The 24,660-nt window shown below is 38.6% G+C and overlaps 1 protein-coding gene across 4 annotated transcripts in view; it reads right to left on the reverse strand.

Annotated features, from left to right (window-relative positions):
- Positions 1-24,660, reverse strand: part of ASAP1 (ArfGAP with SH3 domain, ankyrin repeat and PH domain 1) — a 395,104-nt gene that overhangs the window by 182,889 nt on the left and 187,555 nt on the right. For all 4 annotated transcript variants that reach the window (XM_008001545.3, XM_008001541.3, XM_073018360.1 and 1 more), the window contains one exon: positions 9,449-9,521. In XM_008001545.3, the coding sequence (XP_007999736.1) occupies positions 9,449-9,521 (73 nt within the window). The remainder of the gene's footprint in view (positions 1-9,448; positions 9,522-24,660) is intronic.

Consider the following 24,660-nt stretch of genomic DNA (forward strand, 5'->3'; position numbering starts at 1 on the left):
TCAATGCTTGTATGTTTATTTAATCAATTATATATTATTATATATTATACTATATATAACATAGTACATATTACATATAACATATTGTTTATATAAATCACTGGTTCTGATCTCAATGTCAGAGGTTCCAAAAACCCCTGAAATTGACTGAAATATTCTGCTTTGTAAGATTTTTTGTTTTAGGTTCAGATAACGTGTGTTGTCTTTCTGAGGTTTACTAAGGGGTCTATCTATGACCCCACAATGTTCGGAATTAGAAGAAACGTTAGCTGTATCTGAAGACAAAGCTTCTTGCCCTTTCTGGGTGCACAGCTGGCGAGTCTGAGGGAAGGGCAACAGCACATGTGCGATCAAAAGGGGCAGGTCTCTTTGGATCAGTTGCTAGAGAAATGCGGTATTGTTAGAAACTATCAACTCCCCTTTGGGTATAAACAGGGCATTTTAGAGGCTACCAAGTATCTTCATCTCATTTCATAAACAGACCAGAAAAAAAATCATCATCTCTGTTTCACTGGTAGAAAAACCAAGGTCCTGAGAAATGAAGGACTTGTTAAGAAATACTTAGTTACTTCCTGTCAGAGTAGAGATCACATCCCAGCTCTCTACCTAGGAGCATCCCAACTCCTCACTGTACAGGCAGCATAGAACACTCCCCAAAACATGACCTCAACTAGGTTTCTCCACTTCAGAACTCTGGGAAAAGGCATCACCCTCAAATGTGGACAAGTAAGATAATGAGGACCACAGAGAACACAGATGTGCTGGGTACTCCAAAAGTGTGTGTTTGTGATTCAGAATATACACAATGGGCCAGGAGCAGTGGCTCACAATGGTAATTAGCACTTTGGGAAGCCAAGGTGGGTGAACTGCTTGAGCCCAGGTGGTCAAGACCAGTCTGGGAAATACGGCAAAACCACGTCCCTACAAAAATTAGCCAGGCATGGTAGCAAGTGCCTGTGGTCCCAGCTACTCGGGAGGTTGAGGTGGGAGGATCACCTGAGTCTAGGACGGCGAGGCTGAAGTGAGCCAAGATCATGCCATCGCACTTCAGCCTGGGCAACAGCATGAGACCCTGAGTTAAAAAAAAAAAAACAAAAAGGATCTAAATAATGGAAAAAACAAACCTTTAACTTGAAAAAAAATTTAAAAAGACACGTGCCTATTATTTTTTTCTTTTAGCTCATCTGATTTTTCTACAGTAAACACATTAATATCACACTGCACTTTCACAATGGGGGAAGAAACCAGAAAACACCAGTGAGAAAAATCAGCACGGGGTGTTCCAGTCCCCTCAGCACCCATACTGTTCTCCATAAAGAAAAAAGTACATGTTTGATCAATTACCCGAGACATGGAAGATCTGAAAATATCCCTGTTGCCTGTGAATGCAACAGACAAACTGGCCAAGCAAAGTCATCCTCTATCAACCTCTAAATGTTCTGTCTTATGGTACTGATTATCAGTGAAAACCACTTCAGAATCAGGCACAATCTGCTTGATTTGCATACCCAAATGGGGCATCACAAAATCAATAGGTAGTTATTCTTTTTTGCTAAAGGCTTAATTGGAGAAACCTCTCCAGTCGTAAAAATAGACATAAAAATTCACGTTGACATGTGAACTAGAAATAAAATTAAACACACACATATGACTGCTTGTTAGAGGCTGTCATGGCACGGTTGTTTTCAGAGGGCAGATTCTTTGCCATGGTTTAAGTGCAACAGCTTTATACAGGAAAATACAATCCTACTTTGATGAGACATAAACCATTTAAGAATGATGAAAATGCAATTGGAAATAAGAGGCAGCAAGACATAGGTAAAGTCATAGAATCTTGACTGTAGTTGTCAAGAAGGGTCTGTTTAAGGCTCAAAGGTGGTTCCTAACAGTCATTAATCTGAATCTTTATGTAAACAGTGAAAATAATTAATTGAAGACTGAAAAGCACAATGGACTCTACCTGGCACACAGTAGGTATTCAACAAATGGCATCTATTATTTATTTTTACCAAAATAAATCATTAAAGCATAGAAACACATTTTTATATTCACCTTTAACAGAGCAAATTTGTTGTTCATCCTAAGGCTTAAAAAAAAAAACCCCAAACTAGGCTGGGCGTGGTGGCTCACGCCTGTAAACCCCAACACTGCGGTAGGCAGAGGTGGGTTCAAGACCAGCCTGGGCAACATGTTGAAGCCCCATCTCTACCAAACACCACCTCCCTCCCACACACAAAACAAAAATTAGCTGGGCATGGTGGCATGCAACTGTGGTCCCAGCTGCTACTCGGGAGGCTGAGGAGGGAGGATCACCTGAGCCTGGGAGGTCAAGGATACAGTGAGCTGAGATTGCGCTACTGCACTGCAGCCTGGGCAACACAGTGAGATCCTGTCTCCAAAAAAAAAAAAAAAAAAAATACACCAACCCCAAACTAGTGGTCGTGGGATGAGTACTCACAAATTTATTTAAAACTACTTAATTTATCATGATGTATATTCCCCAAAGATAGAAGCACACATCATTAAAAAATTAACTCATTTTAAGTAAAATGAGAGCACTCATTCTACAATCAGCAAAATAGAGGAAGTGCATACACAGGCTCGTACACGCAGTGAATAGCTTCTAATTTCAAGTAAAAGAATACGCGAGTCAATTAACTAGGATCCAAAAATTGAAACTTTCTAAGAAGCCTGGGGTTTTAATATTATTCTGGAAAGAGACACTGATTTTTAAACAGCATTCTTTTGAATCCCTCCAGTTTATCCCCACATAATTTAAGGAGTAATGCTCTCCTGGGTAAGTATATTCACTTTTGGGGGGAAAAAAACCCTTCCTTGACCATTCTGAAGGAACTCATTATTTTAATTTGTTTTCACCTCCCAAGGAGTAATAATAGACCCACAAGAATGCAAAATGCCTTGAAGGCCCAAAGAAATTTGTTTAGATTTTGCTCAATCATGGTATTTCTATCTAAAGCCTTTTAAGAGCTTAAGAATTGTTATTTTTATTAATCAATTTACTGTAATTCAAAAAGATTTTTAAAAAAATCTGGTTATCCACAAACTTGAAAACAGCAAAAAAGGTAAAATTTCCTAGAGACAAGCTGCTTTTGTACACCTTGTGACATTTTATAATCTATTATACCTCTTACATATGCCTGTTAAGAGAATTATTCTCCCCACTGAACACCGCAGGATTAAAATAAGCATTACATGACACCACGGTTAAGACACCGAACCTAATTACCAACTCTAGTTACAACTGAATTCACACTATACCTTCAAGTTTGAGGAAATGCTTAACTAAAAAATAGCTCAAATGAAGTTGTTTGGTTACAAAAGCATTTGCTTCCTATCCATTGATAAATTTAGTACTTTACCTTTAAAATCCTAGATTTCCTTGTGCACTATGAGCTTTTTCTTAAAATACATAATTTAACAAACTGAAAAACTGGAGAGAACACCACACACTTTTTGCCTTAAAAAACACAAATACTCTCTTATAAAACTACTACTTAATTCTAACTGAAAGGGAATGGGAGACAAAAATGTAAGGAAATGAGAAAATCAATGGCTGTCTTTCTTGTAATGAAAAAGCTACAAAACTGTTTATAACAATTTAGCTGTGTTTTGAAAATAAGACTTCCACATCATATGCTTGTGATCAAATTATATACTACTATCATTTTTTCCTTGCCCAGAAACATTAAAGGATTTACAAGCCTCAACTTTCAGACCAACAATGTTATAGATTCTAAGGGGCAACATGTGTTACCAATAAGCTATCATTTATTCTGAATATATCCTGGCATACATTCTAAGGAACCAGCCATATAATAATATGTTCATTTAATCTGAGCAAAAAAAAAAAAAAAAAAAAAAAAAGCCAAAACTTTAACACAGAAAAAGACCTAGTAGCAGAATATCCTGAGTTCCTATTCCCAGAAAAAAGTGTATACCTGTAACTGTGTTGTGTGAGAATGTATCTGTTCAAAAAGATTAATGTTTTCAACCTAACTCATTTGGTAGAACAGAAAACTCAGTATACCCATGCTTACTATGAACCACATGCTTCCATTTGTAAAAGTGTCACACTGTGTTCTTTAAATAATACTGAGAAGCCAACAGTAAGCTCTTTTCTCAAGCCACACCTGACTTATGTGCATTCACATGCTTATGCTTCCGAGGGAATGCCAGCCCCACTCCTACTGTACTGACCCAGGGTCTCTCATAAAGATCAAGATCAAGATGCCAGCCAGGGCTACGGTTGTCTGAAAGTTTGCCTGGGGTTAGATTTGCTTCCATGTCTCACTTGCATAGCTGGCAAGTGTGTGGTAGTTCTCCACAGGACTGCTTGAGTATCCTCAATATGGTAGCTGGCTTCCTTCAAAGAAAATGATCAGAAAAAGAATGGAAGGACCAGGTGGAAGCTATCTTGCCTATGGACTGGCCTTGGAAATCACATGGCATCACTTCTACTACATTCTATTCGTTAGAAGGGAGTTAATAACTCTGGTGGTACATTCAAGGGGAAGGGGGATTAGGCTCTATCTTTGTAAAGAAAACCGCCCAAGAATTACAATAAATTAAAACCTCCACAGTGCCCAAGAAACTAGTCATTTTAATCATACATTAGCAAAAGGGCAAAAGGAGGGAGAAAAGGGAAAAGGGAGAGGGACCACTAAGGCAGACTTCCTAAACGACAATCTGTTTCACAGATTAATAATGTTAAAACTTCAAAACTTAGAGAATAACACAGGAAAACTGAATAGCGTGGAGAATTTTCCATTGGTCTAAGCAGTTCACAGAATTGAGTTTTGTTTTGTTTTTTAAAATGTCCTCATACACAACAAGGAAAAGTGAGACACAAATTCCCAGAACAATCTTGAAACTAAAGGGCTTGCATGGAGACAATTTGTTAAAAAAACAAAACAAAACAAAACAAACAACAACCAAAAACCCCTCATTTTTATACTGTGTACTAGTACTGATAAAAGTTTATGTGTAAAAATAGCACATTTTAAGAGTAACAAGCTTCACAATGTTTAGCCATCTTTCAAATCACTTTGTGAAGTTGAGTGATTGGTAACCTCCAACCAGAAATATAGAAATGCTTTTTAAATGTTCAAAAAGTATCACATGGGTTTTGTATCACTTAAGCATTGTGAGAAAACAAGAAAATTATGAAAATGCATTGGGAAACAGATAGCAGGGTTCAGCTTCTTGTGGTTTCTCTGGATGAGGCCAAAAGCCCTTGCAGGGAAACAGCTTGGATTCCACTGAGCATGTATCATGGAAAGCTATGCAACACCACTGTTTTACTCATTTAGTCGTTTTTAAAGAATTAAATGTCATAGTGTTGTCCACAAACCCAGCTATACTATACTTGCTCATGACTGCAGAAACCCTATCAGGCCTCAATAGTCTGTGAGGAACCTGGAGGGATCTGAGTTTGTCCCTATATTTCTGAGACAGGACCATGGTAAAACTATTTGTGGTCTCATCTGGGAAACACCAAAGTCATCCCACAGATTACAATGCTGGGAGTTTCCATTTGATGGATCCATTCATGAATATTCACGATTAGTGAATATTAATAGCTAGTCTCAGAGAGCTTCCCAGGTAGTAATCCATCCAGCCAACATGTAGCGATTCATTCAACCCTTATTGAGCCCCTGCCATGTGTTAGGTAGAAGACAAATACAGAGTACCTGTAAAGAGCAAAGCTGGGGGCAGCTGGGCTCTCTTTCTGTTATTTGCCAGTTATGGTACCCTGAACAAGTTATTCTGGCTCTCTAAGCTTCAGTTTCATTATCTATAAAATGAGAACAATGGTACTTACCTTATTGGCTTGTTTGGCTTAGCCTAGTACAGCCTAAGTACACAACGAATATCATTTCCTCCAAGTGGTACTCCCTTAGTACCTTCCTCATACTACCTCAGATCCTTCTTCCTATTTCACCCTTTGCACTTTGTAAGCTTTCTTTTATAGCACTTCCTAGTTTCTCGTTATAAATACTTTCTAGTTTGATGATCTGATTAACATTTATCTCCCCCTTACTGGATTGTAAAATTCATGAAGGCAGAGACTTTGATATGCCAAACACCTAACGCCCAGAACAGGAGAATATAATAGGTGCTCAATAAATACCTTTTTGAACAAACTAATAAATTACCTTGACAAATGCATAAACTACGAAGATGAAAAACATAGTACTAGTCTTATCAAAAAGCTCATAGGCCAGTGCAACAGTTCTTAATTTTAGCTGCAAGTTAGAATCCGCTGGGGAATAACATATATTTTAATCTCAATAGCTAGGCTCTACTCTGGAACAATTCTAGGGTAAGGGTCTGAGAGATTCCTGTTTTCGTTTTTTTTTTTTTTTTTTGAGACGGAGTCTTGCTCTGTCGCCCAGGCTGGAGTGCAGTGGCCGGATCTCAGCTCACTGCAAGCTCCGCCTCCCGGGTTCACGCCATTCTCCTGCCTCAGCCTCCCGAGTAGCTGGGACTACAGGCGCCCGCCATCTCACCCGGCTAGTTTTTTTGTATTTTTTAGTAGAGACGGGGTTTTCGTTTTTAAGAGTTCTTCGGGTGATCCTACTCAACAAAGGTAAGACTCATTATCTACTCCAAGAGAGATGGTTAATAACTGCAATACAATGGGATACATGTTTTCCTACAGTATCAGTCTAAAAGAACTTCCTGTGATGATGGAGAAGTTTCTATTTCTGCACTATCCAATATGGCACCCACTAGTCATATACGGCTGTTAAATTCTTGAAATGTGGCTAAAACTGAAGAACTGAATTTTACATTTTAATTCATTTAAAATTTAAAACCATATGTCAATAGAGGCTACTCTAATAGTACAAACCTAGAAAGAGGGCACACAGAACCCCTAATCCAGACTGGAGAGATTCAATGTTCAGTTAGCTGTGCCACTCCCATCCACAAAGAGGGTGCAGTCTACTGGAGGAGGCTGTACCCAAATTACACATATAGCCCTTGAACTCTCTCCTCTTTACATCCATATAGGAACAATCTCTACCTTCTGTCATACCCAGGGCAGCTGTGATCAAGGAAATCCTTTAAAGAACAGGAAGAAGCATATCCCCCAGTAGAGGAGCCTTTGTATGAGCTGTTGAGTGATGTGGTCATTGTGGCCAAGGGATGAAATGCATCTTGAGGGAGAACATTTGGAAAAGAGTCGCATGGAGGGGGCCTTCAGCACAGTAAATACAGCAGCATCTCACAGCTGTAAAGCAAAGGTCTCCTTTTTGCAGCTCACAAGTGTAGAGCCTCAGGCACAAACCATCATCACATTACAGAGAACTGACGGTTCTTCCTGAGACAAATAATGGTTCTCATTAAGCTCTTTATAAAATCAGGCTGGTCAAATGTTATATGTGGAATCACTGAATTAAAATAGAGAAGGCACTCAAGCATTCATCTAGCTGTCCTTTTCCCCCATCTACCATTTGTTAAGCACCTACTATGTGGCAGGCAGTGTATTAAGGGCCTTAGATGGTCTCTCCTTTTGTCCATACAATCCCCTGCACATTAGATATTATTTTTTTAATTTATGGTAAGGAAATGTAAGACTCCTGGAAGTTAAATAATATACTTGACTTGAACAAGTATAACAAAGCTAGGATTCAAACTCAGACCTAGACTACTTGAGTTTCTCTCTTTTTTAAAAGGGTGTGCAGTGTTCTATTATATATATACTATGGTTTATTTAATAAATCCCTTTTATTTTCTGCTCTTCCAAATCACAACCAAGGCTTCAGTGAACCTCCTTGTATATAATACTTTAAATATATTTTTATTGGTATATAAATACATACCTACAGAAAAGTATATAAATCCTAAGTTCAGCATCTGATGAATTATCAAAAAGTGAACTTTACCATGTAACCACCACTAGCATCAAGAAACGACAATATCAGCACCCGAGAAGCCCGCTTTGTGGCATCTCCTAGTTATTTATCCCACTCACCTCCCGAAAGAGCTAATATCAAATATAAGGGCCTATCACAGTGTAGGAGTTCGCTGAAAAAAATGCTAATGGCAGAAGTTATAAATTAGGTATATAACTTAAGCCAAGACCTAAAACAACATTTGGTCATAACTACATGACCATTAGTTATCTACATTAATGAGAAGTTAGTGTTTTATTGGATATAAAGAAATTAGGGAGCAAAATGAAGGCACCAGGGTGCAAAATGTGTTAACAATTAATACTACAGAATGTCTCAAGGCCTGGGGGGTTTAAAAAACAAGAGAATATTAGGTTTCCAGTTTCATTTGACTAGTGATTCCCAGCTCTGTTGAGACGGGAGGGCCATAAAGTACTTGAGGGTTTTGGCTTTTTCACGTTCCATTCAGCTCAATAATTTCATGATAATAAAATTAAGAGGAACAAGCATTTATTGAACTCCCGTAACCTGGCAGACCCTTTTCAGATATGAGCTCATTAAATCCCTTCAACAACTTTTTAAATACCACTATCCTCATGTTACGGAAGAAAAATGGAAGCTCAAGAAGGAGAAGTAACTAGCTCAAGGTCACCTTGCTAATAAGAAGTGGATTAGCAAGGATGAAAGCCCGTATCTGTCCAACTTCATGGCCTGCGCTCTTTCTATTATAGTCTGCTGCCTTCCCTCCCAGGTTTTCTGTTAAATTACAGACCACTGATTTCTTAGAGAAGTAACCTATTGGTAGGTGAGGTGGTACTGCAATAGTAACAAAAGATGTGAGTGAGAAACTCTGAAATCCTTTTATGTTTCCAAGCCTCTCTTCTACAGTGCTGGAGCCTACCATTTTTTGTGGTTACTCTTTTTTTTTTTTTTTTTTAAATTTGGTTTGTTTCCTCTTACTCACTGATGACATACTTTTGACTCCAAGGTGACAAAGTCACTAGACAGTTAAAACATTTGGTTACACAGGTTATCTGGCACATCTTCCAACAAAAGAAAAGATGATAGTTCACAGGTCTGTTGAGGTCTGAATTTAACTTTGCCCCCTCCTCTCTAACTTTTTCCATGACCATCGCCAATATTGATTTTCAAATGTGTACAGGTACACTGAAGAAGGGAAAAGATTCTGATGTGTTTAACTGAAGCCACTGAGTTACAGGTTGACCAAATTCACACAGAAATTTTATCTATTTCATGTCACTTGTGACAAAATTACTCATAACTCTATTAAGCAGTTAAGGGTATAGTAAAATCCACTGCGACTAATGCTTTTTCTTCTTTCTGTTTTGGAAACACTAATAGGCTTGGGCTGATAGTCGAGATAAGAGAAAAAAAGAGAAATTTCTTTTACCTACTTACTTTTCCATTTGTGTCAAGTTTCCTATAAACTTAACATCTTTTAAATAACTAAGAAAACTCTGTAGACATTATTTATAATTCATGTTATCTGATTTTTAGTAAGTGCTTACCTTGACCAGAATTATATATTGCTTTTACAGACTTCTTCACTTTCTGAAGGGCTGTTCTATCTTGGTCTAGAGCCTAAAAGAGAAAAAAGGGGGAAAAGATATTAGAAGATTTGGTAAATTTAAAAAAAAAAAAAGAAGAAAAATTCATTTGTAATTGCATTTGTTTTCCTGAGTACCAGAGCAACAGCAAACTGACATATTCATTAACAATGAATCATTTCAGACTGGAAGTCCCTGGGATCTGGGTAGTTATAGTTTCAGGAGAAGTACAGTCATTCCACAAGGCTCAGTGTGTGAAATGGATAGCATTCTAGTCAGTCAATTATCATGCTAAGTTACGCACAAGAAAGATAATACAAGACACCTAAGAAATCTTAAGGCTTGTATTCTCTCATGCATTTACAATCTGGTAAGGAGAAAAGGCAAGCATAGACATGAATGGCACAACACCCAGGCAAGAGGACACTGTCATTTTATCACCTAAATGGTCATTTTAGCCAGAAAAATGTTTCAAGGAGTATAATGAGTAGGAATGACCTGAAGAGCTTTTCACAGTGCTTTTAAGTTTTGGGATTTCTTTTAGTGTTAAAAAAAATACTTATGACATATGGCAGTTGAATTTTAGCAATATTTTAATTTAAAAAAACAGTTTAGAAAATGCCATCATGATGCTGGTAACGCTTTTAAATTATTTCTTAGATGATGAATCAACACATTAATCTACTTGTGGTACAACAAGCGGGGGGCTTCTAGGAGTCTATTGTTGTTGATTCTTAATCCAGGTACAGGATATACAATTGTGTTTAGTTTGTTAAAATTCAGCAAATTGTGCATTTAGGATATGTACTCCTTTCTGTACGTGTATTACACTCAAAAAACAAGTTTAAAAGGGGGCATAGTCAATATACTTGGCACACTGGACTAACTTCTTAAAACAATTTTAGGCCCCTTTCTGCTACTTCAAGGGTCTGTGGTCAGCCTGGGAACCCCCAGATGATATGTCAAGATTTGCAGAGCATGAGCAATAACAGTAATAAACTGCATAAATAAAATTTTAAAACATTAAATGTACACTCACATCCATTACATCTAAACCTTGGAACTTCAGACCAGAAAACTGAAGCCCGTAGAGGCTAAGTACTTCCCTGAGGAAGCTGAAACGCATAAAAGCAATGGTAGCAGGCACCTACAATTCCCCTTATGGAAAACGGTCTTTCCTACCATTTTCCTTCACCTCTTGTTCTCTAGACCCCAGTGTCTGGCCAGGTAAGCACTAGACTCATACTGGACTCAATGACATTCCTAGGATTTCTGGGCTTGGAAACAAGCTCAGTCCCTTTCTGGTCACATCAGCTTAGGACTGCCAGTAGTTCTGTTTCTTGATGTGAGGAAAAATGTGGCCAGACAGAATGACACTAACAGAGACACAGTTACAGAGAAAAGAGGTAGAGACAGTCCTCTGGCATCCGAGTTTTTGCTTCCAGCTGTTCCCAAGGCATATGTCACTGTTAACCTTCCTATAGTCTGAGTACATGAGACAACAAATTCCTTCTGTCCTAAGCCAGTTGAGCTTGGAATTCTGTCACTTGCAACCACAGGTCCTAAATAACACTAGAACTAACATTTACTGAGCACTTACTAGACATGAGGTATAAAACTTATTATATTTATAAAACATATCAATTATATAAGATATATATGCTTTCAAATATTTTATCTCTTTGCATGGCATCTTTACAGAAATTCTGTTAAAGATCATCTTAATTTTTCAGATAAGGAAATGTAGTAGACCTTCAATAAATATTTATAGAAAGGGAAGGCGAGAAAGGTTAAGTAACTTTCCCAAGGTCACAGAGCCAGAAAATGCTAACATCACATTCCACGCTTATATCTACCAAATCCCAAAGTGTATGCTTTCTTTACTGGGATGTTGAGACAAAAAACAGGGTTTCCAGACTGCAAGTCTAACACTATTTCCACCATACCCATCACTACATCCTAACTCCGTATCTTGCCACATCCACTGCCCACCTGTACTTCTGTTCAATATCTCCCTTTAAATACACTTATATCTCTTTTAAAAAATTTAAATAACTGTATTGTAAAGAGCTACAATAAATGAAAAACCATGATCATTTACCATTGATAGAAGATACCCTGAAAACTACAATGTACCTCTACCTATACAAAATGCTCCTTGGCTTAGGATCTCAAGTCATCTCACATACCTGTCATGCTGCATGTCATACTTAAGGAAATGTTTTATGAGACATTTCAGGGAAGAGACAAATTTTGTATTACTGAAAAAATTTAAGATTTGCACTGTAGAGGAAAGAGGGAAGATAACCAGTATTTAACAAACACTTGGTATAAACCAGAAAGCATGCTGAGAGGTTTACATAGATTATCTCAGTTAATTCTCACAAAAGTCCTAGGAAATAAATATTATTATTATATCCATTTTATGAATGAGGAAACAGAGGCTTGGCTTAGAAAGGTTAACTTGTCCAGGGTAGCTGAGCTGGAATTTGAACCCAGGTCTCTGACAACACAGAGTCTTATCTTCTAACCACTACCTAATTCTGCATTCTAATGATATCTGTGATAAGCTGAGACTAAAAACAGTCTCATCGTATGGGGAAGGTGGCAACTACATACCAGTTTTGAGATAAACCTGAGTTTTAAAAAAATATAAGACATTTAGATGGAAAATGATGCAAATAAGCATTTACTTAAAAGTAAATTTACTTAAAAAATGGGTTTATTCCTAGATGAACTGTTTCTGTGATGTCATTTTTTTTTAATGCTAAAAATAGTCATTAATTTTTTTCTAAATTTATGATTGTCCTTTTTCCCTGATAAAAAACCTTAGGCCTTAGAGAAATTAGTTAGCTTGCCAAGCGTCACATACCAAGTAAGAGAAGAGCCAGCCTATGCTTTTTCAACCATGCCATCTAATCTGTTGTGGAAGGCAAGTCCAAGTTTCCCTTAATCTTAACATTTCTTAATTACTTTCAAGAAAGAAACAAAGATCTGCTTCTGGAGGAAAATAACCTATCGGTTATCTTTGCGGGAATAATGACCAAAAAAGGTGACTGTAGTCTAAGAGAAATTACTAAGTGGACTTTACAGTTAACTCCAAATGAGCAAATGAATGTGAAAGATTTCAGCCGTAACATTTTTTGAGACTATCTACCTACTTCCTTCCGTTGGAGGGGGAGCGGGTACAGTCTCAGAATTTTTGTTGAATGTTTACCAACTTGCTTATGAACTGTTAGGGTGTAAAGTTCACCCACTCACTTTTAAAGTTTATTGAAAGCATCCCCATTTGACAGCTACAGTCAGTTAACTCTAGGTGACACTTCTTTTTCTTTTAAGCTCGAGTGTTTGGCCACTGGCAAAAACAAGCTAAATAAATGCACTTTTAAGAGCCTCCTGTTTTAGAGAGCCAGGGGATACTGTCCTTCAGTCAAACAAGGCTCCCTCTAGAAATAACACGTCTAAGTGTGCTACAAAGTTTTATTCCCATAAATGCCAAACAACAACTGCAGTGACATCCTTTGAAATGTCATATATGTAAAATTAAATAAGGGCTAAGAGAAAAATGGTAGGTATTATAGGCTATAAGATTATCTTTCCCAAATCATTAAAAGTAGGATAAAACATGTGCGGGCATTTTTAAGTATGTGTCTGCAGTTGAACAACACAAAAGGGTGGCGTGAGCGGGAAAGAATGAATTAACAAATACATGAATAAAGGAGAATGTAAAGTTGTGCCATACGACATCATTACATTCTCTTTAACATTACATAACTAAGGATCAGGGATGGTAATCTAGGAGAGTACTTCCAATCTTGACACGAAGACTTTCTACTTTTATTTCACACATAGTCCTAACAAGTTTTGTCATTTGAATCTAGGCACAGAGAAGATGCAGGCTGCTGCAAATCAGAGAGAGGCCACTGGGAAGCCATACTGATGGAGGCACTACTTGAGAGCTGACAGCCAAAAGGATGTAGAAAAATTACAGAAACCAGACCATAAGGATGGAAAAGTCCTTTGAGACTTTGAGGACAGGAAGGGTAGCATACCCCTCTAGGCCCAGTGGTATCCCTCGGTCACAGCAGAGTGAAAGAGCGATGTTCTCAGAGACGTGTATGAATCTGACCATGCCTGCTCAGGGCATTTGAACTAGTTGATTGCTCTGCCTAGAACTCTTCCCCCAAGCTCTCTGGATGACTGGATCTTTCTTCTTACACAGGCCTCAGATTAAAAGTCCTTTCTCCACAAAAGTCTTCTAAGGATACCCTACAGTAGTGTACACACTCGGCCCACCCAAAGGTTACTCTCGAATGCACGTCATGCCAGTTTTTCCATAGTGTTACCACACCCTGAAATGATCCTGTTCATGATTTGTTTGCTTTTATGGTATTTCCCTAGAAGAATGGAAGTTCTATGAAAGCAGGGGCTTTGTATAACCTGTTCATGGCTGAGTTCCTATTCCCAGTGTATAGCACACAGCAGATGCTCAAAAATGCTTATGAAATGAAGCGACAAATGACTGAATACATAAACTCGTCAGTATAATCATCTCCACAAAACAGAAAAGCAGGCAATATAAGACTTGTTTTGAAAATGGTTGATAAAATAGTTTTAAATTTAGAAACATAGTCCTCTGTAATTCTTCCCCTAATGGTTTCGAACAAGTTTAAAGGTATACATATCTAATATGTATAGCCATATATGTAGAAGAGATATGACTATACAGTGATGAGAATAATGTCTTAAGAGGACATTGCCTTCAGTTATTCTGTGAACTTTCTTTAAAAATATTTTATTGAAATATATTTACGTTTACTGAGAAATGGCAATACTGTTGCCACTATTCATTAAGATTTTCTAAAATTCTAACTATTTTAGAATTACTTTCTAAATCTATGGCACTTTCTATATACGCAAGTGGGAAAATTGCTCTTAATTTGGGTAGATTTGATTTTAAATAACCACAATTCTTTGGAGCTAAATTTTATGAATATGTTTACAGAGGCAGGAAATAGTATATAACAATAAAATATCAGCATAGAATTTCCTAGAGATATGCCAAGGTAGCAGGGAATTATACCTACCATCTAGGAGTGCTGTGAGCATTCAATACGTTAATGTGCCTAGAAGTGGCTAGCACAAAGCCTTGAATGGAGCAGGTGCTCAAAAACGACTAGCTATCATTACTGTCACCTCAGAAGACGGCTGCCAGTGAAACACTTGGAGCAGCGACAGCAAAACATCTCTGAAACAAATACTTCTATACCAAAGTGATTTCCTTAAAAAAAAAATTTTTTTTAAACCTTACTTGAAAAAAAAAGGGCTTCCATTGTATTGTTTTATAGTATATTCAGAGAGGTCACTTAAAAAATGCTTTTTAATGGATGCATTTGTCCCATAATCGCCACAAGGTAAATGTTCTTATATGTGTTATTCCTTTAACAGGGGAAGCAAGGGAATGCTACTTTGGCCTAATTTTGGTTTAGACTGATTACTTCAGCCTTGAGTTTGTTAGGCAATCATGCTACCTTGATGGGAGGAGTGAGGATTGCAGAGTAATGTGTTTAGGGATGTCTAATTAACACTTGCATAATAGGATGAAAAAGTGACATGAGTTCTCATGCAGCCTCACAGCCAAATCAGTAAATTATTTATCCATTTTAAGTCTCCATATGCTAGAACACATACATGAATAATCATAATGTGAAGGCATAAGCTCTTTCTGTGCATTCATTCACATTGTTCAATGTGATCATGAGAAGAGCTGTGGATAAAGGTGCCAGAAGAAAGAATGACAATGAAGAATTGTCACTGTCTCCTCCTCAAAAAGGGGAGAGATACAGGCAAACCATGCAAATGTGTGCTGTCGGCTTTCCTGCATAGATTTTGGTATCTGTGGGGGTCCTGGAACCAATTTCTCTGAGATTTTTTCTCATGATCATCAAACTTGGGTTTTTACATCACTTAGGCATTTATTCATCCAGTCAGTGTGCTAGACGCTTCAACAGGCACCAGCCTAAGTGTGAAAACCAAATTGTGCATCTACCTCTCCTTAACCAGCTGCAGGCCTCCTCACTTCTTGCCACAGCAAAGCAGCAGCAACAAAACCCTTTGCTGGAAGACATGGGAAGCCTGGTAAGGCTTCTGATAGGATTGATAAAGTAAGCTGTTCATAAAACATTTATTATTGCTAGCCTGGCGCTTGCTTTATCCATACTTCTCATATCATTCCACTCTGTATCTTATTTTTTAGGTGTTTAAGTACCTGTGTCTCTCCCCGTACTCCATCAACTGAAAACTCTGTAAGAATAATACCAGGATAATATTCATGTTTATTTCTTCATATACAAGATGCTTTGTAAGGATTCACTGACATGAATGAAACGAATCTCTCTCCCTCTCTCTCTTTGGAGGAAGAAAGGAAAGATGAATGAATTCACTGTTCTTCTAATAAAACAAACTCCTCGCTACTGCCTGTAAGGCCCTATGTGACCCAGCCTTTTGCCCTCTCCCCTCTGTTCCCACACCCTCCACTACTCATTATGTTCCAGCCACACCTACAGTCTTTCAAACCCCACTGCACCAGTCCTGCCTTAAAGCTTTTAGAATTGCTGACCTCTCTCCTGAAATCTTTTTCTTAAAACTCTCTTTGCCTAAATCTAAATGGGCCTGGCTTGTACCTTCTCTCTTTTTTTCTGGCTCCTCAAATGTCACCTCACAAGGACATTCTGATGGCCCAACTCCCAGTCACTCTCCATTCATTACCCTCTCTTACTACCTAGGAAGAACTAACACTCTCTGAAATGATCTTATTGTCATGCTCCTGTGATTACGATCTGTCCCAATAGAATGTAATCTCTCAAAGAGGTGGTACTACCCTGTTCAAGGCAATGTCACCAGCATGGAAAACAATAAGAGATGTGCAGTAAATATCTATTAATTTTTTTAAATTTCCCTTCTTTTCACAGGAAAAATGTATTAAATTCATTTTAAAGACTTGTGTTAGTCACTGATCTGGCTGGAGGGCCGAATCAAGGGTGTACAGATCACCCTGTTGTAACCTAAAAGGCCCCAACAGGTAGCATGGTATCAGACTTACTAGAGCACTCAGTGGAAGCTGACTGAATGAACAAGTAAACAAATGGAAGGTGAAAGAATGAATATCTTCCTTATGTCTGTGTCTGACATTTGAGGACCTGTTGGTGGTTTCAGTTAAACTGACCTGAGTACTATGTGCACATGAACTCCTTGTTGCCTTGCCCTTTCCTACACTAGTGAACAGATGGTCCCAGAATCTCCTGACCACTTGAAATTAATAACAAGAATGCCCATTCCCGGAGACTGTAGAAGAATCCAAAATGACCATGTGGGTACAACAAACCCTGCCAAAGCAGCTCTTATCTCCTCATCTGAAAGGGTAAGTGGAGTGGCCACAAATGAAATTAAAACCCAACTAGTCTGAAAATACCTCTCATCATTTCCCCTCACTAGGATTATCTTTCTATGTACTCATCCACCCAGCAAACATTTACTAAGCAATGGCTAGGGGTTAGGCTATAAAGATACAGAAGTGAGTGAAACATAGCTTGTCTGTATGGCACACCTTTGGAAGAGCAAAACAAGTCTCATGGGGTTCCAGGGATAACAAAAAGAAGGTTGGAAAGGAATTAAGAAGAGAATAAGGAACTAACTAAGAGTGTCCCCTGTGGGCCAGGTGCTGCCCTAGGTCAATTCCATCTTCAACCCCTGCAATCCTAGAGGAGACGCCGCTCATGGCATTCTACGTGACACTCCTCTTACAACAAGCCAGAAAGGAATGGGAGTAAGGGTGCAGACAGGAAAGACAAGTTGAGGCAGAGAAGCAGAACAGAAACAGGAACTCAAAGTACAGCCCCAATTACAGCAGTTTGAGGAGTTGAGGCGTGGAGTGCTAAGAATCATCCTGTGTAACAACTATACAACACCCACAGTTAGTGGGGTTCAACCAGGAAGCAGCAGCGCAGAATACTTGCCAACAGAGGAAGAGGGACCTGGCAGCAGCAGCTTATATGAAACGAAGACATAAAGATGTTATCATTTGTTAGTTTCAAGATTAATATGAGTTGAATGAGGCTGCCATGAAGGGGAAATGACCAACCTAAAATAAAATTTGATTTGCATAACACAGTCCAAAAATTGAAAGTTGATATGTGATCTGCAAATAAAGGTTTTAAGATGTTTATCTGTGCTGTTTTAGACTATAAAAAGTATCCTTAAGATTCTCCTGTGTTTATAAAGATTTCTATCAGAAACATTTAATGTCCGCTACAGTGCCTACAGCTTAATGGTTGCATGGTTCTCAGCTGGAATTTGACCCAAGAACAGCAAAGATCTGTAGATCCTAAACTTTGAAGGGTTACTTCACAGTTCAGATCCTTGGCAAAAATTGAACATACTACCTTCGGCCAGTATCTCCTAAACAATTCTAAGGATTTAGTCCATGCAAGAAAATGTCACCAAGCTATCAACTTCCCGAGCCAAAGAAAAGGTATTGCATAAAACTAGCTCGCAAAAGTCTGCTTTCCTACGTAGGCATAAATTATTTGTTAGGTGTGTATACATTTTGAGGCAGAGCCTATGTTAGGCCCAGAGTAGGGCTCAATAAATATCAGTCAAATAAATCTGACTCTATATTAAAAGCAACAAGAATTAAAGCTGTACAGAAGAAAACCGGAACTCAATAATGCTGCTGTTTATTTCTCACATACTGTTTGTTTTAAAGCCTTAGTGTTTATTCCAATCACTCAAAGGAAGCACCATCTTAACTAAGGTAAATATTGCAACACATATTTTTTGTTTGGGTAGCACATGTAAAAGTATTCACTTTCTAATTGCCCCAGAATTCTTGGAGGTTACAATGGTTCCCAAGCCTCATCTTGCCTTTCAAAAGTCAGTCACATCAAGTATCAATGATGAAATCATTTTATAATCATTTATGAAGGCTTAGGACCTGGATGAAGCACACTTCTCTCAATTAATTACCACGAGTTGTAGAGGAAGTCTTACAAAGTTCTACATATAACACGGGCAAAAGGAAGCCACTTGCGGTGAAGGGCCTGCCTACCTCCCTCCCCCGCACCCCATCACGGGAAAAGCAGACACCGAGAGAGACTAGATGAGTGAGAGGAAGGTATGGGCCTCCTATCATATCAACAACCTTTTCATTAAACCACTCTGCCTTTTGTACCAATGGCAGAATTCAGCAATGTGTATAGAGAAAGGAAAATAGATCCCCTTCAAAACCCTTGATAGAGTTTGGCTCTGTGTCCCCACTCAACTCTCATGTCGAACTGTAATCCCCACATGTCAGGGAAGGAACCTGGCGGGAGGTGACTGGATCATAGGGGTGGTTCCCCCCATTCTGTTCTCATAATAGTGAGTGAGTTCTCACAAGATCTGATGGTTAAAAAGTACGGCTCTTCCACTCTCTCTCCTGCACCTTAAAGAAGGTGCTTGCTTCCTCTTTGCCTTCTGCCAAGACGGTAAGATTCCTGAGGCTTCCCCAGCCATGCGGAACTGTGAGTCAACTAAACTTCTTTTCTTTATAAATTACCCAGTATCAGGTAGTTCTTTATACCAGTGTGAAAACAAATACAACCCTTAAAATCAAACCTGTCACCCTAAACAAGTACAGCCATTCCATACATTCTGTAAAGAGAACTCAATCCACCTCTGAGGGCTAAGCTACGTCTTGCTTTTCTCTGGGAAGCTCATTCTCTGCACCTAATCAGTAGAATCCTTGATGATCCCACACCATCTGGCACTAAGTTACTACCAGTATCCACAGTTCTAAGTGATCATTAATGTTCTAGAAATCAACTACCATTTGTTAAGAGGTCCAACCTTTGCCTCTTGGAAGAAACACAGCCTACTCACGCGTCAAGCTACCATCTTGAGAGGTGTAAAGCCACGGCTACAAACACAAGCTTTGAGGCCACAGAGAACTGTGTCACTTCTTGCTTGGCTACCACGCACTGACTGTGTGACCCTGGTCAAGTTAGTTACTTTCTCTGATACCAAAGATACTGTTAATGCCTTTCTCATATAATACCTGACACAGACATGTGTTTGCTTCTTTTCCTCCTTTTCCCAATGGTCCTCAGAGTCTGATTTTAGCTCACTTTTGTCTCTTTTCTCCCCAATATTGACGATGATAGAATGACAATGTGACACTGCCAATAATTTTATATCATCTTATATAATCATCACAGTAACTTATAAGAAGGTTTCTATTACCTATGTTTTACAGATAAGAAAATTGAACATCAGAATGGCCCTAAGATATGCAGTTAATAAGAGAGCCAAGATTCCAAAGCAGATCTTCCTGATCCGAAGGTCTATATTCATAACCATGTTGCTCTCCAACCCTTCAACCTGACACAATGGGGTTCAAAAGATGGAGGATCCTTAAAAAAAAAAAACAAGGATTCAGTAATCTGGCTACTAGACGATCAGTTTCAAAGACTTTTTCTTCCCATTCCAGGAGGCTCTATGTAAAACAGCTAAAGAGTAGTTGAGATAAAAAGCAAAGGGGGGAAGGAGTCAACTTGCAGGTCACTGGGGTTGTGTCACCCAAGCAGGTCAGACTTGGGCTGCACATCAGCCATTTCACATAGGTCTATCTACTAAATACTCTGCTCAGCATAGTGTCAGTTAAAACCACAGAGGGGCTTTCCATTTAGCTTCAGGCACACCCTGGGAACTACAGCCTTTGTGGACTTCACAAATTGAGAACTAGAGTCTTGACAATGGGCATCATTTTCACTAAAACTGATTGCTGACATATATACCTGCACACAGAAAATAGGCTTAATATAAATAACCAACTACACCACCACGTGGAGATGTAAAGGCTTGTGAGAGTTTCCAGGTGCCCTTTAAAACACTGGTGACTTACTGAAAACCACCACTGAGAGCGACTGACTGGTAGAAAAATCCTTGAAAATAATTAGTGGGCCTATCTATCGGATCAGGAAAGAAAATAGGAGCTTACTCATCAAAGAGGAATAGTTTATCTTTCTGGTATTTCTAATCCTAACTCTGGCCCATTGAGAGGTCACTCAAACATTTAGTCTGTGCTGAGGAATGTGGCGGGGGGAATGAACAGGCATATACGGCTCCTCCATCTACAAAGACCTATACCTCCAGGCATCAAGTCTGTTCTAGGTGTGGGGATACCTGGTGAAGATAAGAACGTTCTCTTCTTCAAGGTGGACTAGATAGAGAACAACCATGTGCATGCCAACATTCTGAGAAAAGATGCCCTTGGTGTGAAGAAGCATTAGGGAGATCAGATGCCTGAAACAAGTGGCAACAGGAGGTTTGAAGAGATACACTGTGACGCATCACACAGGGAGGAAACGGCTATGGTAAGGACACTGGATTGTATTCTGGAGGCCGTAGTTTGGCCAAGATGGAGCCTCTCGGGTTTTAGAACAAACACGTAATTAGCTCTGACCCTGAGAAAAATGACTCTGACTGTTGTGGTGAAAATGGAAGGTAAAGGGGCAAGACTGGAAAGGGAGGAGACAAGTTGGGTATTACACCACAGAACTTCTCTGAAGTATTTCTGTTGTGGTTCAATCCACTTCCTCTTCTGGGACCACACCCCAAACTCAAGTGTTTCTCCAAATCTTCTCTTCCTCCCTCCTCCATGTCTCTTTAGTATCACAGTGATGGCACAAAGATGTTCACCTGGACACTAAAGTCACATTCCTTTTGTTTAACCCTCTTCCCAAGAGGCCGCAAAATTCTGCCAATTCAATCTCAGCAGCATTTCTTTTTCCGTTGTTTTCTATTTTTTAGAAACAGGGGTCTCATTATGTTACTAGGCTAGATTCAAACCCCTAGGCTCAAGGGATCTTCCTGTCTCAGCTTCCAGAGCAGTTGAGACTACAAGTGTGTGCCTCTATGCCAGGATATTCTGCAGCATTTCTGAAACCCATTCCAAGGGCTCCTGTCTTACTTTAGGACTTAATCATGCCCCAGCCAGAAACTTCCACAGCCTCTAGCAGTTCATCCTCCACCCATCCATCTTCTGCACCGTTGCTGAGTGTTTCTAAGTATGTCTAGTCATGCCACTCTCTGACTTTAAAACAGAATCAAGTGGAACCCCCAACCATGGCTCATAAAGCCCTTCTCTGCCTCACCTCACTTTCACAAACTCCCTTTTGCAGCCAGCCCACCCCTGTCATTGTGACTATCCACTTTATACTCCTGGCTCTCCAAGTTCATGATGTCCAAACATGCCAGGCTCCTTTCTGGCCTTTATGACTCTGGAGATGCTAATTCTAGTAGCTAAAATTTTCTCTTTTCTGAACAATACTTCTGCCTTTCACCTTTTTCTCCATCATCTTCTTAACAATTTTACAAACTCTTGTTCAACCTTTAAGATTGGGTTTTATCACCCAATAAGAAAGTTTCACTGCCCCCTGTCCCCAATTAAGAAATAATCTCTCTTCATTCACCAGTGCTATGAGAGCACCTGCCAGGTTATAATGACGTTTTCCTCACATTTTTATCTTGGCAAAGAACAGTTACTGATCTTTTAAGATACCAGACATACCTATGTATGTGTTTATTTATATATTATTTCTTCCCAGTTGTAGAGCCATCTTGCTGGACCTGCACCCCAGGGTGTAGGTGAAGATCTAGATGTGTCCAGTGCACAGAAACTGGAACCTACCATCTAAATTTGACTGCCCCTCAGATGTCTCTGGTTTTCAGCTTCCTGACCTGCAAATGTGCAAGACTACACCAATCTGCAGTCTCTCCTGGCTCTGATTTTTGAAAATCAAGTATTTTCAAATCCTAGGAACATTATTCTTCTAACTCTCTTAGCATGTTAGATTTCCTTTTAAATGAAAGCAATTTTAATTTAAAAAAAAGTAACACAAATAGCATCAACATGGACATATATCTGGGAAAGTATCTGATATTCAAGATTTCCACGCAATTAAAAAGATAGGCCACAGTATCAGGCTCAGATTCTAATTCCAGCCATTTCTATGTCCCTATTTTGCATCCTCTGACCTCCAAGAAATATTCTGAAAAGTTGACCTTGAATTTAACATTCAAAGACTTCATCAATCTAAGAAGACATGCATTAATAATGCCTTTTTGGAGATGAAGAAATGGAGTTAGAAAGCAGGGATCCAGGGCCAAAAACTAGTAAATGGAAAAATCAGGATTTTAACCCCGGAAAGTTTAACTCCAAAGTCTGTGCTTTCTGCCATGTCTGACTGCTTCTCCAATTAAAAAAAACATGTTTTATTCTACTTTTTATCATGTCCAAGTATAGCACATGCTAAGCTTACTACAGCTGTTTCACGTTCCTAGCTTCTGAGAACAGAAGTTTGAAGGGAATACAAGTAGTAAGTCATTGGTGACTTCTCCACTTCAGTTATGAATTTAGACCCAATTGTTTATTCATCAAAACAAACCTCAGAGCTGCCAATCACAGATCCGGTCATTGTCGGTTTGTTTTGTTTTATTTTTTAATAAGGAGAGAAAGACCTAATTTGGCAGAGGAGACCAAGAAGCCCAGGCTATACATTTGCATAAAGATGATTACTAAAAATGAAGAATTGCTTCTCATAAAAAAATTGATGGAGTTAAAAAATAAAAACATCCAAATGAATTAAACCAGCAGTTCTTATCCTGTGATTTGTAGAAAACTGTTTCTGAGAGATGCTGGAAAGTATTCTGGAGAAAACAATTAATAGTAAATTTGGAAAATACTACATTCTAGCGATATCTTTTTCCTGGAGATACTGAATGCATGTCAGGCTATTGAAGACTGGAATGTTTTAAAGAAACATGTTTAACTCTATACTCCAACAATTCCCAACCAAGATAAAATAAATAATTAAGTAACTAATTACAATCAGAATACCTAGTTTTTATTTTTGCACATCTGCAGAACAATGTTTTTTGGAACACCAATATAGAACACTAAATTTTAAAAAATTGGCCAGGCGTGATGGCTTACGCCTGTAATCCCAGCTCTTTGGGAGGCCGAGGCAGGTAGATCACTTGAGGTCAGGAGTTCAAGACCAGCCTGGCCAACATAGTGAAACCGCACCTCTACTAAAAATAGAAAAATTAGCCCGATGTGGTGGCAGGCACCTGTAATCCCAGCTAGTCAGGAGGCTGAGGAAGGAGAAGTGCTTGAACCCAGCGGGAGGAGGTTGCAGTGAGACGAGGTAGAGCCACTGCTCTCCAGCCTGGGCTCTGGCTCTAAACAAACAAACAAACAAACAAACAAACAGAAATTTAATTTTTAAAAACTGAACAAAGGCCTCAAAAAAATATACTATGCACATCAGCTAAAGAGGTCTGACAATTCTCTAATGTCAACAACAGATACTATCAGGAAAAAGATAAATAATTGTTATCAATTTTTATAGAACAAACAAAACCAAGACAAAAGAACTAAGAGGGGAAAACACAACAAAGATCATGCATTAGAGATATCAAAAGTTGACATCTCTAATATATCCTTAGGATGCAGAATTCTTATGTTGCTGCTATAGAGACCCAGAAGAACAGAAGGACAAAAAACATTAACACAAGAAATTGAAAATAGCAAACATATGCAAGTAATTTCAATCACACTGATCATTTTAAAATTCCACATGCAACAATAAAAAAATGCATTTTTTATCTTTCTAAAGCTGTAAGAAATAGAAACGAAAAGAAATTTGGTGAATGGCTTTGGAGAAATGGCCACAAACCCTTCTGAAGACAAATTATATTTCAAGTCACAAAACCATCCTTACATTTGACACAGTAAATCCAGTCCTGATAATTCCTTTCAAAACAACTGCTGTGATTTCCTCAATAATAAACAAAGGATGTGTATTATCAAATGCTCTAAATCATCATTAGCAGTGTTTTATAGAAAGTTAGAAGCAACCTAAATCCAACAACAGTAAAATGGTAAACTAAAATAAAATAGAAATAGGAAGGACTCTATGGTTACTAAAAATTATGTATAGAACAAATTAGAATGGACAAACGTCTATCTACTGTCTAAGACATATGTGCAGATATTATATCATAATTTAGAACATAAAGTTGCATGTATTATAATAATATAAATTATCTAGAACTGTAAAGTGCAGAGAGGT

This window comes from Chlorocebus sabaeus, chromosome 8, assembly GCF_047675955.1.
Source record: "Chlorocebus sabaeus isolate Y175 chromosome 8, mChlSab1.0.hap1, whole genome shotgun sequence".
NCBI lineage: Eukaryota > Metazoa > Chordata > Mammalia > Primates > Cercopithecidae > Chlorocebus > Chlorocebus sabaeus.